This window comes from Sphaerodactylus townsendi, linkage group LG06 (genome assembly GCF_021028975.2).
Source record: "Sphaerodactylus townsendi isolate TG3544 linkage group LG06, MPM_Stown_v2.3, whole genome shotgun sequence".
NCBI lineage: Eukaryota > Metazoa > Chordata > Lepidosauria > Squamata > Sphaerodactylidae > Sphaerodactylus > Sphaerodactylus townsendi.
Window position 1 is genome coordinate 79,751,263 of NC_059430.1, and position 14,201 is coordinate 79,765,463.

The following is a 14,201-nucleotide window of genomic DNA, read 5'->3' on the forward strand; positions in this document are numbered from 1 at the left end:
AAAATGACCTTTTTCTTTAATGCCGCCCAGGATCGCGGTGAGAAAGACGCGCCTAGGAATTCCCGCCCTGCACCCGTAAGCGCCCCCCGCCCCCGCGGCTCCCAGCTCACGTTCACTTATGCATATACAAATCAACCTCCTCTTGACTGGCTGGAGCGAGCTATTCCTTTTGAAAAGCCGCCCCTCCTATTGGACCATGCAAATAAGAGAACCTTCCTCCCTCTTTTCTCTCTCCCCCCCGCCCCGCGTGTAACACGGCACTGAGAATTTTTCAGACATGTACCTTTACGCGTCTCTTACTATAAGCAAAATAGTTCCGAGCCGCCCCTCCTCCCCCTTGTCTTGAAAACGGGGCGAGGTTCCGCAGTGCCCCACTTGGAGTCTTCCCGGCTCTCTTTTTGGCGGGCGGGGGAAAAAAAAAAAACGCGCACAGAAACTCGTGTCTCCGCCGCCGCCGCCCAAACTCCCCGGCGGAGGGATATCTCTGGGTAAGAGTGTGTCCGTGTGTGTGCGCTTTTTTTTCTTCTCCGCACCAAAATATTGAGAGTTAAGAGGCAGCTCCGCCGCGTAATTGAGCTCAGAAGAGAGCAGTGCCGGGCGGAGGCTGTGTCGCTACTGCTGCTCCGGGGCTCTCGCGCCACTGCGGCGGTGGATTGCATGTACCCTGACCTCCCTCCCCCCGGCAGCTTCCGAGAAAAGTGGATTTTATTGAGCAGGGTCTATCCTCTGCTTGGGAAAGACGGGACTCCGGACGCCTCTTGCAGTGCAAAACCCCAAGATCTTGATCCCCCTTATGAAAGAAATCCTTTGATTGCTTTGAAGGACAGCTTTTTCATCGCATCTGGGATTTTTATTTATTTTTTTCTTTTTGGCTTCTTGATTTCTGGATTTGTGGACACAAAAAAATTGAACCATCTTTCGGCGCCCGTTGGAAGGGAAAGCAAAGGAGGAGGGGGAGCTCTTGCTTTCCGAGTCTCCCTCTTCTTTGCCGGCCTTGGGCTGGATCTGGTTTTGGCAACGCCGCTGCTCATCGGCAGGTTATTATCATTGCACACTGATTTGTTGTGAATTGACTGAACGAAGCCAGAGGATTCCGAGCTCGATCGTTGGACTTTTGGGACTGAGGTCGGGATCGGTGCTTGGAAGATGTTACTCTCCAAGTTCGGCTCACTCGCTCACCTTTGCAACCCAACCAGCATGGATCACTTGCCAGTGAAGATCCTCCAGCCAGGTAAACAAGTCGTGACAGTTCTCCGGCGGAGATTGGGGGGGGGGGGGGGGGGGAGTCGTGTCCACCGCCGACAGTTAGGGGAGGTGAGCCTTTTTGGAAATCGGTCTCCCTCCATTCTTGATTTGGGGAGGAGGGGGTATTTTCCCCTTAACATTAGAGCGACAAGGAGTGGTATCGCGCGCGTTGTGGTATTTCAAAGATTTTCGTCCAGAGAAAAGGGAATCGAAAGGAGAATGCGGGTTTATTTTACACATTGTTCACATTCAGTCATTATTTGGAATTTGAGGGTTTAAAAAAATGCAACTGGTTAAAGAAAAAAAAAAGTCTGTGCTCCAGGTTTCGCCAGTTGCGATTTCATTGAGCCGTGGAGATTGTTTCCTGTGCGAGAAATCGGTCCCGACACTTCCCCCCCCTCTTTCCCTCCTAGTGAAAGTGGAGAAGGAACCATTCGATAAAATCTATCAAGTGGGCTCCGTGCTCGGCAGCGGGGGATTTGGCACGGTCTATGCCGGGAACCGGATCGCAGATGGCTTGCCGGTAAGAGGAAGCTGTTGGCCCGCCTGTGCCCTCTCTTCTCCTACCACGAGGCTATTGTTGCTTTCTCCCCTCCCCTCCTCATGTGGGGCTGGAGAGTCTAGAATCCTGACCTCTGCCTCCAGCAGGGCTGAAGCCTTCCTTGCCTGGCCCGGCAGAAACTGCCTGGCAGGATTGGCCGCTCCCCAGCCTGCCTTCTTCACCGCCTCTGTCTCCTTCCTTCCAGGTGGCGGTGAAGCATGTGGTCAAGGAGAGAGTCACAGAGTGGGGCACAATTGTAAGTATCTCATGGGGGTGCATCATTAACAGATTCTGGGATGTTCATGTGTGCCACACATTGCACATGGAGGTTCCTCGTGGCTTTCAGAAATAATGGTGGGGCGGCTATTGTTTGGGTGGGTTCAGTTCCCCTCCCCTGGCCTCCATGCTTCTGTCTCCAGCCTCTGTTATTGTTTACGTTGGGAAGAGATTTGGCGGGGTTTCTTCTCTCCGCTCGCCCTCCCCTTTTGACTGCGGCAGCGGAGACACCCAGTGGAGCGGCTGTGGACTTCCCCAGCACTCCAGTGCCTCCCCCCAATTGCTGCTGGAGATTCCATTTGCAAAAGACGTGTGATTTGTTCCCAAATGGCTGAGAAACAGGAGCAGGGGACACCTCCGTGCTTGGTATTCCCAAAGCTTCATCATGTCTTTCTTTTCTCTCCTTTCTTGGCAGGGCGGAGTAATGGTGCCCTTGGAGATAGTCCTGCTGAAGAAAGTGGGGTCTGGTTTCCGAGGGGTAATCAAGCTGCTGGATTGGTATGAAAGACCAGATGGCTACCTCATTATAATGGAGAGGCCAGACCTGGTGAAAGATCTCTTTGACTTCATCACTGAGAAGGGTGCCCTGGATGAGGAGACAGCCCGGGGCTTTTTCCGCCAAGTCCTAGAGGCAGTGCGCCATTGCTACAGCTGTGGTGTGGTGCACAGGGACATCAAGGATGAAAACCTCTTGGTGGATCTCCGGACAGGCGAGCTGAAGCTGATTGATTTTGGGTCTGGGGCCATCCTCAAGGACACCGTTTACACTGATTTTGATGGTAAGGGCCCCTCCCATATCCAAACCGTATGTGTGATGATGAGTAGCTGGCAGCACTTAGCCATGAAAGTGCTTCCACTGACGCATCCCCCGCCCCTGCGTCACATTTATGACACTTGCTACTAACAAAAGATATTTCTGCTGCAACAGCCAGTAACGGATCTGCCAGTAATTAAATCCTTTGCACTGGAGGAGGTTCCGGGGCGTGACAGAGATTCCAGGCAATGACGCAGCAGTTTATATTTTCCCTGCCTTAAAAAAAAAGGCGTTTTCCTAGAGGGCGATGTGTTTACAGTTGACTCAGGCTTTATCATGGTTCCATCTGTGCTTCTCTGTATAATTTTTTTATTGAATTCTAATTTCTCCTCTCCACCCCCTTCCTCCTCTGTCTCCCTTGTTTTTCTCTTCCTGATGTTCCTAAAACCCTGCACTGCAGATTGGAGGGGAGGGTAGAAGAAATAACTTTCTGATTTGTAAAGGCTTGATTCAGAATATCAGGGTTGGAAATGTCTTTTTGTTGTTAGGAGAAAGATGTGATGATCTTTTTATCTCTGGGTGGAATGGATTAGGATTTTCCTTTTTTCAAGGTGAATGCGATTGATGTAAATGAGGGACCCTCTCCCCCCTCCTAGTCAGCTGCAGCATTTAACATCTGTTTGTTGTGAAACCAGAGCCTCCCAGCCATGTGACCTTCTGCATCACAAATTCCAGTTTTTATTTGGTATCCAAGTAACAGCTCAGTGCAGAGGGAGGGCAGTTGCTAACCGCCTCTGTTGCATGAAAGGCAGATTTCACTGGCTATGATTGTATATTCTGATTTGGGGAGGAGAGGGGGAGGGAAAGGTGGATTTAACATGCTTCTGGAATTGGCGAAAGCTGATTAGTCAAAGATAGTAACTAAGACCAGAGTTTCACCTTCTCTGCCACCTCCTTCCCGTCCTTCTCCCTTTGTCCTTTTGTGTCTATTTTTGGTGTGGTGCTGCAGACGCCACGTGGTTAGGAAGAAGGGAGCTTTATGTTAGTAAACAGTCAGCTGATGGGGAGTCGGGCGGCTCACTGCAACAAAATAAAACATCAGAGGCCAAATTAAATCATAAGGGTGACTTTAGGTTCTACAATTTTCCTAACAATGTTTTCATCAGGAGAAGGGTAGTAAAAAAAATGTGCTTTAAAAAAAAACTAACAAACTCACCCTGTAATGCTAACACACCTTACAAGGTCCCACTTGGTTAATGTCAGGGGTCTTCTGTTTCAGGGACACGTGTGTACAGTCCTCCGGAATGGATTCGCTATCACAGGTACCACGGCAGATCAGCAACCGTGTGGTCCTTGGGTGTCCTTTTGTATGACATGGTCTGTGGGGACATCCCTTTTGAACAAGATGAGGAGATCTTGAGGGGACGGTTATACTTCCGAAGACGAATTTCACCTGGTAAGCTGACACACCAAAGCTTCCATGTTGCTCTCTAGGCCCACAGTTCCATCTTTTCCCACCAGTGTTTGCCTTTTTAACCCCCCACCCCTCGGGCTAACCTGCTTTCTCCATATGTTTCAGAATGCCAACAACTGATCAAATGGTGCCTTTCCCTGAGGCCTTCAGACAGACCAACTCTTGAGCAGATTTTTGACCACTCATGGATGCACAAATCAGAAATGGTGAAGTCAGAAGACTGTGACATAAGGCTACGGACCATTGACACGGACGTGTCTAGCACAAGTTCAAGCAATGAGAGTCTGTGAAATATTAAGGACTGTGCAACAAGAGGGGAGCTACAAGCAGAAAAAATAATTTTTCAAGACCACAGTGCTGCTGCTGCCAATATGTAGGAGGGGCTAGGAAAAATGCATTCATTATTCTGTAGTTTGAATCTTTGTCTGAGAGACTTGATTTTTTAAATTGTTATTTCCCCCTTTTTTGGCTGGTTTCTGCTTTGGAATGAGAGATTTCCTTTGGAAATACCCACGTTTGGGAGTTTGCAGGACAGTACTTAGTCAAAGACTGACCTCTTTTTTTTCTTTTTTTTAGATTAAAACAAAGCAGTGACCTCTTTAACACAGTAACCCTTTTTGCTCTCATAGAGCCTGGACTACATTTTAATTTGCTTTTTTGAGTGCCTTTTTGAAAGCTGCTTCAGTGGGACTTTCTTTTTTGAGCTGTGTATGTCCAAAGAAAATCCAGGACATGATAGGATTTTGTGTGTGTGTGTGCTCCCTTTCCATACTACAGTTGCTGGAGTGGGATAGCCAGTTCCTATGATGTCCTGGAGAACATGTTCAGTGATTGAATGAAGTAGTCCCATCCACTGGTGATGGAATACTTGAACACAGACATTTCAGCCCTTCCTGGTTTCTCCCCAGTCCTCCTCTCCCTCACCCTCTGAGATCACCTCTGCTGCTCCACGCATTATATTTCCAATAGGCTGTACAGGTTTTTCAGCTGTTTATCAGGAACACTTAAACTCATTTTTCTTGTCATCATCTCTACCACTGGGCACAAACAGCCCTTTTCTCAACTCCCTCCCAACCTGCAAGTCTTAAAAGTATGTATGGGCACAATCAATGCAATATTTCAAGGACTTTGTGTGTGTGTGTTTTCCATACTTATATAATGTGTTTATGTAAATTTTGTTTTTTTCCCTTTCGTCTCCCATGTATTATATAATTTTATTTATTGTCTGAAGTTTAGAAGATCTCTCACAGTCTCATCTGTGGCTATTTATTTTGGCTAATTTATTTCGTTAGAATTATTCAAACATTGCTTCCCCCCACCCCTCTTGAGCCTGTCACAGGGATTCTTATGGTTGGTCCACATTTTGTTTTCACCCCTTTGTGTTTCTATCTGTCTTTTTATTTCTGTTGGTTGAAAAAGAAAAAAAGTCTGACCATACCTTTTTTTTCGTTTTTGGTTGGAAGATGGAAAATTGTTGTACAAAGTCTAATTTAAGGGAACTAGAATGACTTTAAAAGTTAGTTCAGTATGCCTTTTTTGTCTGGTATTATTTACATACCAGAACTGTAAAGTAATGCTGTTTGAAAGGGTTTTAAATTATTGACACTGTACAGTCTTTGTGCATTGGCTCTGGAAGGAAGAGGGGACAGAGTCATAAACCTTAATTTATTTTAATAGCTGTGTGTTCTGTGATCTGGTTGCATTTATGCAGCTTGGATTTTGGATTTTTTCTTCTGTTTAACAGTGTGAAATGTATGGAGATCATATTTTTTATACAGGTATTTCAATTAAACTTTTTTGTAGATAATCCATGTGATGCATTCCTTTTGATTCAACAGTAGTCTTCTAGCTTGACGGGCTGAGTTGTAAATGTTGAAGATGGTTTTCATGTGCTTATCACCAACCACAGGGTGATGGGAATAGGCTAGATGGCATTCTGCCAAGGTCTTAGTAATCAGCTTGGTCCACCACATTGATTGCCATGGATGTTGGTGTTCTCTCCCTCCATTCTTAACGTGGCTTCTGGCACCTCAGTGGGACAGTCCTGAACACCTGTGTATAAGAAGCTGCCTTACATCGAGTTAGGCCACTCAGGGTCAACATTATTGACTCTGACTAGCAGCCACTCTCCAGAATCTCAGGTGGATGAAAGACATCATTTACTACCTGATCCTTTTAACTAGAAATACAGAAACTAGAACTTGGCTTCAGAAATAAGTACAAAAAACTAATGGATTATGTGTGAGTTCATACATATATAAATCCTAAATTCTACTGTTTGTCAGCAGAGTACAACACTTCTACTTAACGTTTTCCAAACAGCACCCAATACATTTGAGCAAATGAATGTTTCCCTGTAGTCCTACCCATCCAAACATTACAAAAGAATAAAGCAATAGTGATATTAAACCCCCTCCACACACATGCACACCATTAGTGATTGCCAAGGAATAAATCAATGGCCTTACAGTAATAGTATTTGTTAAAGTACTATTAAGCAGTCCAATTTTTGCTGATCTCAAAGCTAAAATGGCATATGCTAGGAGTTCTTCCGGGACAGTATTACTTCACAAGGGATTGCTGAATATTTAATTTGTCTGGCAATGGAAAGTTGCCAAGTTGCAGCCAATTTAAGACAACTCCATAGGATTTTCAAGGCAAGAGATAAACACAGGTGGTTTGCCATTGTCTGCATCTTCATAGCAACCGAGGGCTTCCTTGTGGTCTCCCAACCAAGTACTGATTAGGACTGGCCCCACTTAGCATCCATCCATCCATCCATCCATCCATCCATCCATGAAACCAGATTAATGCATCACTGATTCAAATGAGAAAAGTTTACCATGATGCTGCCCTTGATACTTCTGTCTGCATTCAAAGTAAACTTAGTAGGAAGTAAACTCCATTTAGTTCAGTGCGACTTGCTTCAGAGTAAAGATACTTAGGTTTGCACTGTAAATTGCAAATCCACTGTCTGTGCCTGAACAGATTCTATGAAATCTTTTTTTTTTTTTGCAATTCCCACCTCATAATGGTCCTTAATACTCTACCATCTTGATGCCAGTTTCCAAAATGATTGGACATCAGGAACACAGGATTAATTATTTTCCTTTATGTTATTTTCCACTGACATCTGAGGCTAGGAGAAGAGAGTTATCAAATGTTCTTTGAGAATGTGTCTGTCTTGGGTAAGGGTAAGCATACAGTAGATATTAATCAAGGTAGGCAGAAAATTGCCTCCAAGCAGTTTCTCCATTCTCCAAGCAAGTTCTGTTGAGCGAAAAACCAACGTCATACATGCATCAGTTTTTTCTAGGTCAGTATTAAATTACACGACAGCTAGGTTGATGCATGTGCACACATACCTCCCTTTAAGTGTTATACAATTTCAGCAGTGTTCACTTACTATTTTGAACTTGAATGTCCTTTCTAAACTTAATCCCTACCCTCATCCTTGTCCAAATCATGTATTTAATGGGAGAGACTATAGAGCATCTTTTCACACAATATCATGCTTTTTTGTACATCTGAGATTGGTCGTACATACATCACAACAATTATTTTAGCAAAAGAACTTCATCCTCTTGCCTACCAAAAAAGGGTCACCCTTGCTATCCCCAGCCCTGACCAAAAAATAGGATGTTTCAGCAGTTGCTTGCAATGCCTGTTTCCATTTCCAGGAATCATTGCCAGAATACTAGCATAATTATGCACCTGCTGCTACAGATGTCTTGCAGATGTCTTTGAGAGCTCCAACAGTTTAAGAAGCTAGATATTATGGAAGAAAGCCCCCTTCCAGAAACCATGATCACTTACATATGTCTTATTTGGTCCAGCTTTGCTTTCTTCCCCGCAACTTCATAATACTTCTGGGCCTTCTTTTCTGATTTGCTGTTATGTTTTGGGAAAGACCACAGAAAAGTCAGGCTGCCTGCTCTATGAGTAAAAAAAGTACAGGGTATTTTTTTGCCTGTACTGGAGCTATTTCAACTTCCCCAGACCCCACAAGTAACCATCCCCCCTCCACAGTGAAAGAAAATCAGTAATAGACAGATCAGTGTCATGGTACATAAGTATGTCGATTAAAAAGAGGGAAAGTCTCTAGAAGTGTGGGCAGGGATGGGATGGCTGCCATAAGGACATGCTGTCTGGAAGCACTATTGCTGCTATATTATGTGAACAGCCATAGCAATACCAAAGCCTCTCCAGGAAAGTGTCGCTGTCCAGCTTTGGGACAGAGACCAGGTCTCACAGCCCCAAGCACTCGCAGTAGCCCCTCTCCTCCCCCCCCCCAGTGTCCAAAAAGGAGGTTTCATTTTAGCCCAGCCTAACGCAGGAGTGAGTCATAATTCTGGGCCCACTGTTAACTGCCCCTTTGATTCTCAGGCTGTCACACCAGACCATGGAACTGAGGCAATGGATTTTCTAGGATTCTACAGCTCTAAGCTTCCACTAACCTTTGGTGCTGATGCACTATGCCACCAGATAACCAGAGACCATACCATTGCAAAACATACAGTCTAGCAGTGTAGCTTGAGCAGTAATATGCCTCTTCACCCAGATGGGTTTTATCTGAGAAATTCTGACATTGTGGAACCCAATTCATGGCCTCTCTAATCAACAGCTATGTACCATCATGGGTATTAACCAGATCTTCACCACCATTTACCATCTTGAAATGGATAGTATGATGCAGCACTTTAATCAAACTCTAAAAGCAATGCTCTGAAAGTTGGCCTATGATAAGCCCCGCCAGTGGGACCTGTATCTGGAGCCCTTACTGTTCATGGTCAAGAATACCTGGCAGGCCTCCAACAGCTATGCCTCCTTTGAGCTGTTGTACTGGAGAAAGCCTAGAGGAATCCGGGATGTCATGGGAGATGACTGGAGAGCTACAGGCTCTACAGGAAAGATAGGACAGGACATATTGGGTGTGGTGTTGCCCTCTACATTAAAGAGAGCATAGTGTCACATAAAATAGACAATGCAAAGAGAACTGATTCCCCTACAGAAGCACTGTGGATATCAATACCAGATGTGAAGGTTAGTCTAATATTAGGAATATATTATTATCTCCCTGACCAAAGTGCACAGGAGGATTCTGAGATGGAAAAAGAAATTAGAGAGGCCAACAAAAGCAAAAACGTAGTGGTAATGAATGATTTTAACTATCCCCACATAAACTGGAAAAATGCATGTTCAAGTCATAGTAAGCATTCCTGGATATGCTAAATGACTGTGGCTTAGAGCAGATGGTTGTGGAACCAACCAAGGGAGAGGTAATCCTAGCTCTAATTCTACGTGGGACCCAAGACCTGGTACAGGAAGTCAGTGTTGTTGAGCTGATAGGGGACAGCAACCACAATGCTGTCAGAGTCAGTATCTCTGCATGCGAGCAAGTGACAACTATTAATGTAGTTACATTCGCCTTCAGAAGGGGAAATTTCTCAAAGATGAGGGGGATAGTGCACAGGAAGCTGAAAGGGAAAATCAAGAGAGTCTAAACTGTCCTAGATGCTTGGAGGTTATTTAAAAACACAGTAACAAAAGCTCAGCTAGAATGTGTTCTGCAGGTTAGAAAAGAAAGCACCCAGTCCAAAAGAAAGCCACCATGGTTAACAAGGGAGGTTGAGGAAACTATCAGAAAAAAGATGACTTTTAGAAAATGGAAGTCCAGCTCAACTGATAAAGAATACAAGAAGGAACACAAATGGTGGCAAAAGAGAAGCAAGTTAGCTGTAAGGGAGGCAAAAAAGGATTACAAGGAATGCATGGCTACAAACATAAAGACCAGCAACAAAGTACATCAAGTACATCAAAAGTAGGAAGCCAGCTAGGGAAGCGGTAGGCCCGTTAGATGATGAAGGAACAAAAGATGTGCTAAAGGATGACAGGGAGATTGCAGAGAAGCTGAATGAATTCTTTGCATCTGTCTTCAGGTGAGGAAAATTCCTGCACCTGAACCAAGCCTCTTAGGAGGCAAATCTGAGGAACTAGCGAAGATAGTGGTAGACAAGGAAGAAGTTCTGGCAGCCATTGATAAACTAAATGCTTCCAAATCCCCAGACCCAGATTGCATTCACCCAAGAGTTCTTAAGGAGTTCAAGCATGAAATTGCTGATGTTCTCACTTTAATATGCAACTTATCCCTGAAATCAGCCTCCATCCCTGAAGACTGGAAGATGGCCAATGCCACGCCAATCTTTAAGAAAGGTTCTAGGGGGGACCCAGGAAATTACAGGCCAGTCAGTTTGACATCTGTTCCTGGTAAATTAGTAGAATCTATCATTAAAGATAAAATTATAAAACATGTAGAAAAGCAAGACCTGCTGAGGAAAAGTCAGCATGGCTTTTGTAGAGGCAAGTCCTGCCTTACAAACTTACTAGAGTTCTTTGAGGGTGTAAACAGGCATGTGGATAAGGGGGAACCAGCGGACATTGTCTTCTTGGATTTCCAAAAGGCTTTTGACAAAGTTCTTCACCAGGGACTATTGAGAAAACTCAGCAATCAAGGAATAAGAGGGGAAGTCCTCCTATGGATTAAAAACTGGTTAAGAAACAGGAAGCAAAGGGTGGGTGTAAATGAGAAATTATCACAATGGAGAGATGTTGGGAGTGGTATCCCCCAAGGATCCGCTTTGAGACCAGCGCTCTTTAACCTATTCATAAATGACCTGGAAGTAGGGGTAGGTAGCGTGGTGGTCAAGTTTGCGGATGATACCAAATTATGTTGGGTGGTGCGGATGATACCAAATTATGTTGGGTGGTGTGAACCCCAAAGGATTGCGAAGAGCTCCAAGTGGACCTTTATAAATTAGGTGAGTGGGCTAAGAAATGGCAAATGCAGTTCAATGTAGCAAAATGCAAAGTGATGCTCATAGGGGCAAAAAATCCAAACTTCACATACACGCTACAAGGGTCAGTGCTATCAGTCACAGACCAGGAAAGGGATTTGGCCGTCTTAGTTGATAGTTCCATGGGAATGTCGTCAACTCAATGCATGGCAGCTGTGAAAAAGGCAAACTCTATGCTGGGGATAATTAGGAAAGGAATTGAGAATAAAACAGCAAAGATTGTCATGCCCTTATATAAAGCAGTGGTGCGACCGCACTTGGAGTACTGTGTCCAGTTCTGGTCTCGCCACATCTCAAAAAGGATATCAAAGAGATAGAAAAAGTGCAGAGAAGGGCAACGAGGATGACTGAGGGACTGGAGCATTTTTCTTATGAGGATAGGCTGCAGCGTTTGGGACTCTTTAGTTCAAAATGATGCCATTCAGGCTACATCGGGCCACAGCCATATTCCAACAACCAATTACTGGTCAGATGTCCCCTCCTCCTTTGCACTTATCTCTGATTGCTAGGAAGGAGGCTTTGTTACTGCAGCCCAAGACCCACACAAGACTCCAGGCCCTCTGCCAACTGCCCCCTTGATTTTTGAGCTGCCAGGTGAGACCACAGGACTGAAGAGTGACTGGGGTGGTGAAGGCTGACAGTGGGCTTAGATGGAGTCCCAGACCTGCATTGACACCTGGCAAAAGTGGGCAGCATTCTGATTCAGCCCCCTCCCCGCAAGCCTGTCAAAGGGAGGGAGCAAGGAGGGGTGTGTGGAACTGAGTTTCTTTCTTTGTTAAGTTTAATATACTTCCCACCCCCGAAGGGCTCTGGGCGGTGTACAATGATAAAATACATATATACAATAATACATATATTAAAATCATAACCATTATTTAAAACATAACATTATAGTACCAGAAACCTAATGACAGCTGGCAACTCAGAGAAAAAGACCTCCTACTCCGCTGGGAGGGGGTTAGGTACATAGTAACATCAACCAAGTATGATGTTATACAGGGATTGTCTTCAAAAACAGAACGTGGAAGGGCAGGCATGGGAGAGGAAAAAGTAGGGGAGATGAAGAGGCAGATGGAGCGAGGAGGGGAAGAAGACACACCTGGTGAAGGGAGTGTGGCAGGAGGAGGGAGGGATGAATAGGGAAGGAATCGCCAGTCAGAGAGGAGAAGGTTGTGTCCTGAGAGAGAGGGGGGGGGAAGGGAGGGAGGACAGCTAAAAACTGGTGGGAACATTGTCCAGAGAAAATCATGGAAAATGAGAAGGTGGGACTTTTAAATCCAAACAAAGTATTGGAAGAAGAATGGATGGATGATATTATAATCTGGAACTTCTGTTATAAACCAAGGTAGAAATGATGGCAATTATGTTACATCTGCAGTATGGAATTGCTCCTAGACTGACACTCTGGCTCATTCCGCACATGCAGAATAATTCACTTTGAAACTGCTTTCAGTGCTCTTTGAAGCTGTGCGGAATGGCAAAATCCACTTGCAAACAGTTGTGAAAGTGGTTTGAAAACACATTATTTTGCGTGTGTGGAAGGGGCCTCTGTTTGCTAGCCCTCTCAAACTCTGTAGTCCTTTACCACATTTCAGTAGGTTTTCTTTTTGAATTTGCTTAGAAAGTTTAACTAAAAAGGGATACATATATTCTACTTTTCTCCCCAATTGGAACCTAATTGTATTACAACCTCACTCTCCCCTTTCAATAACAATGTTGTGAGGGAGATTAAACTAAGAGGTAGTGACTGGTCCAAATTCCCACAACAAACTTCCATGGCAGAGTGAGGATTCAAATCTGGGTCTCCCATGTCCTAGTCTGACAGTGTAATCACTACACCACACAAACACACAAAATGAGAGTCCTGGGTTGGGCTGTCAGCTCTTAATTTGCAATTTTCCAGCAACCTGTCATATGGACCAAGATTTTCTCATATCTCTCTCTCTCATTTTTAGAAGACTGAGGGCTTCACCTTCTCATCTAGTCAAGCTATTGTGAACAGCATTTCCAATGCAGAAGAGGTTTCTCACATATTATCTTTACAAACATATTATCTTTACAAACAACCCTGTAAGGTTGGCAGGCATTATTATCCCCATATTGTAGATGGGATCTGAGGCAAAGAGAGGGTGGCTGCTTTAGGGCTCACTCATAATTTTGTATCAGAGGTGAAATTGTATCAGAGGTGAAAGACTGTATGGATGACAGCTGATTTTCTAAGATAATGTGATGTTCTGGGACTGACTAGGGAGAATAGTATGCCTGATGGGAGTCTCAAGGAAAGAACAGGACGTAGCACCCCTAAAACAAATGTCTGTACCAGCCAGCCCATTTCTCCTAGTATCTCATGGAATCCGGGGCGGGGGGGGGGGGTTGGTCTTCTTCTTCTTGGATCCCATTTTAATCCACAATATTGCAGTGCTTAAAAAAGACAACCCCTTACTGCAAATTTTTAACTTCCACTATTTATACTATGTTTGGGCATGAAAGTTGAACAATGGAGAAAGCTGATAGGAAGATGATTCTTCTGAAATGTGGTGTTAGAGGAGAGTGTAACTGATACTGTGGATCACCAAAAAGACAAATAAGTGGGTTCTTGATAAATCATGCCTGAACTCTCACTGGAAGCTAAAATGGTTATGTTGAACCTGTCTTACTTTGGTCACATTATGAGAAGACAAGAGTCACCGGAAAAAGCAATCACGCCAGGCAGTTGAGAGCAACAGGAAAAGAAGGACAACCACCATCAGAAGGATTGACTCAATCAAGTAAACCACAACTCTCAGTTGACAAGACCTGAGTAAGACTGTTCATGATGGGGTATTTTAGAGGTTATTAACTCCTAGGTCACCATAAGTTGGAAGCAACCTGACAGCACTTCACACATACACCCAAATACAAACGCATATTCTCCAAAGACTTATGAAAAGAAAGCTGTTTTGCCATTCTTCTTCATCCCAGTTTTCTACTTTTACTTAATTAAATATAATACAGTATGAATCAATGAAAAGAGCCTTGAGCAAGTTCACACAAAAGCCTAATGGAAATTCTTCCTTC

The 14,201-nt window shown here is 44.4% G+C and overlaps 1 protein-coding gene across 1 annotated transcript; it reads left to right on the top strand.

Annotated features, from left to right (window-relative positions):
• The first annotated feature begins 333 nt into the window (after positions 1-333).
• PIM3 (Pim-3 proto-oncogene, serine/threonine kinase) lies at positions 334-6,097 on the top strand. The gene is made up of 6 exons (XM_048501014.1): positions 334-1,231; positions 1,659-1,768; positions 1,992-2,042; positions 2,478-2,841; positions 4,096-4,272; positions 4,396-6,097. The coding sequence occupies exons 1-6, from the start codon at positions 1,147-1,149 to the stop codon at positions 4,578-4,580; spliced, it is 972 nt and encodes a 323-aa protein (XP_048356971.1). The 5' UTR covers positions 334-1,146; the 3' UTR covers positions 4,581-6,097.
• Positions 6,098-14,201: the final 8,104 nt, after the last annotated feature.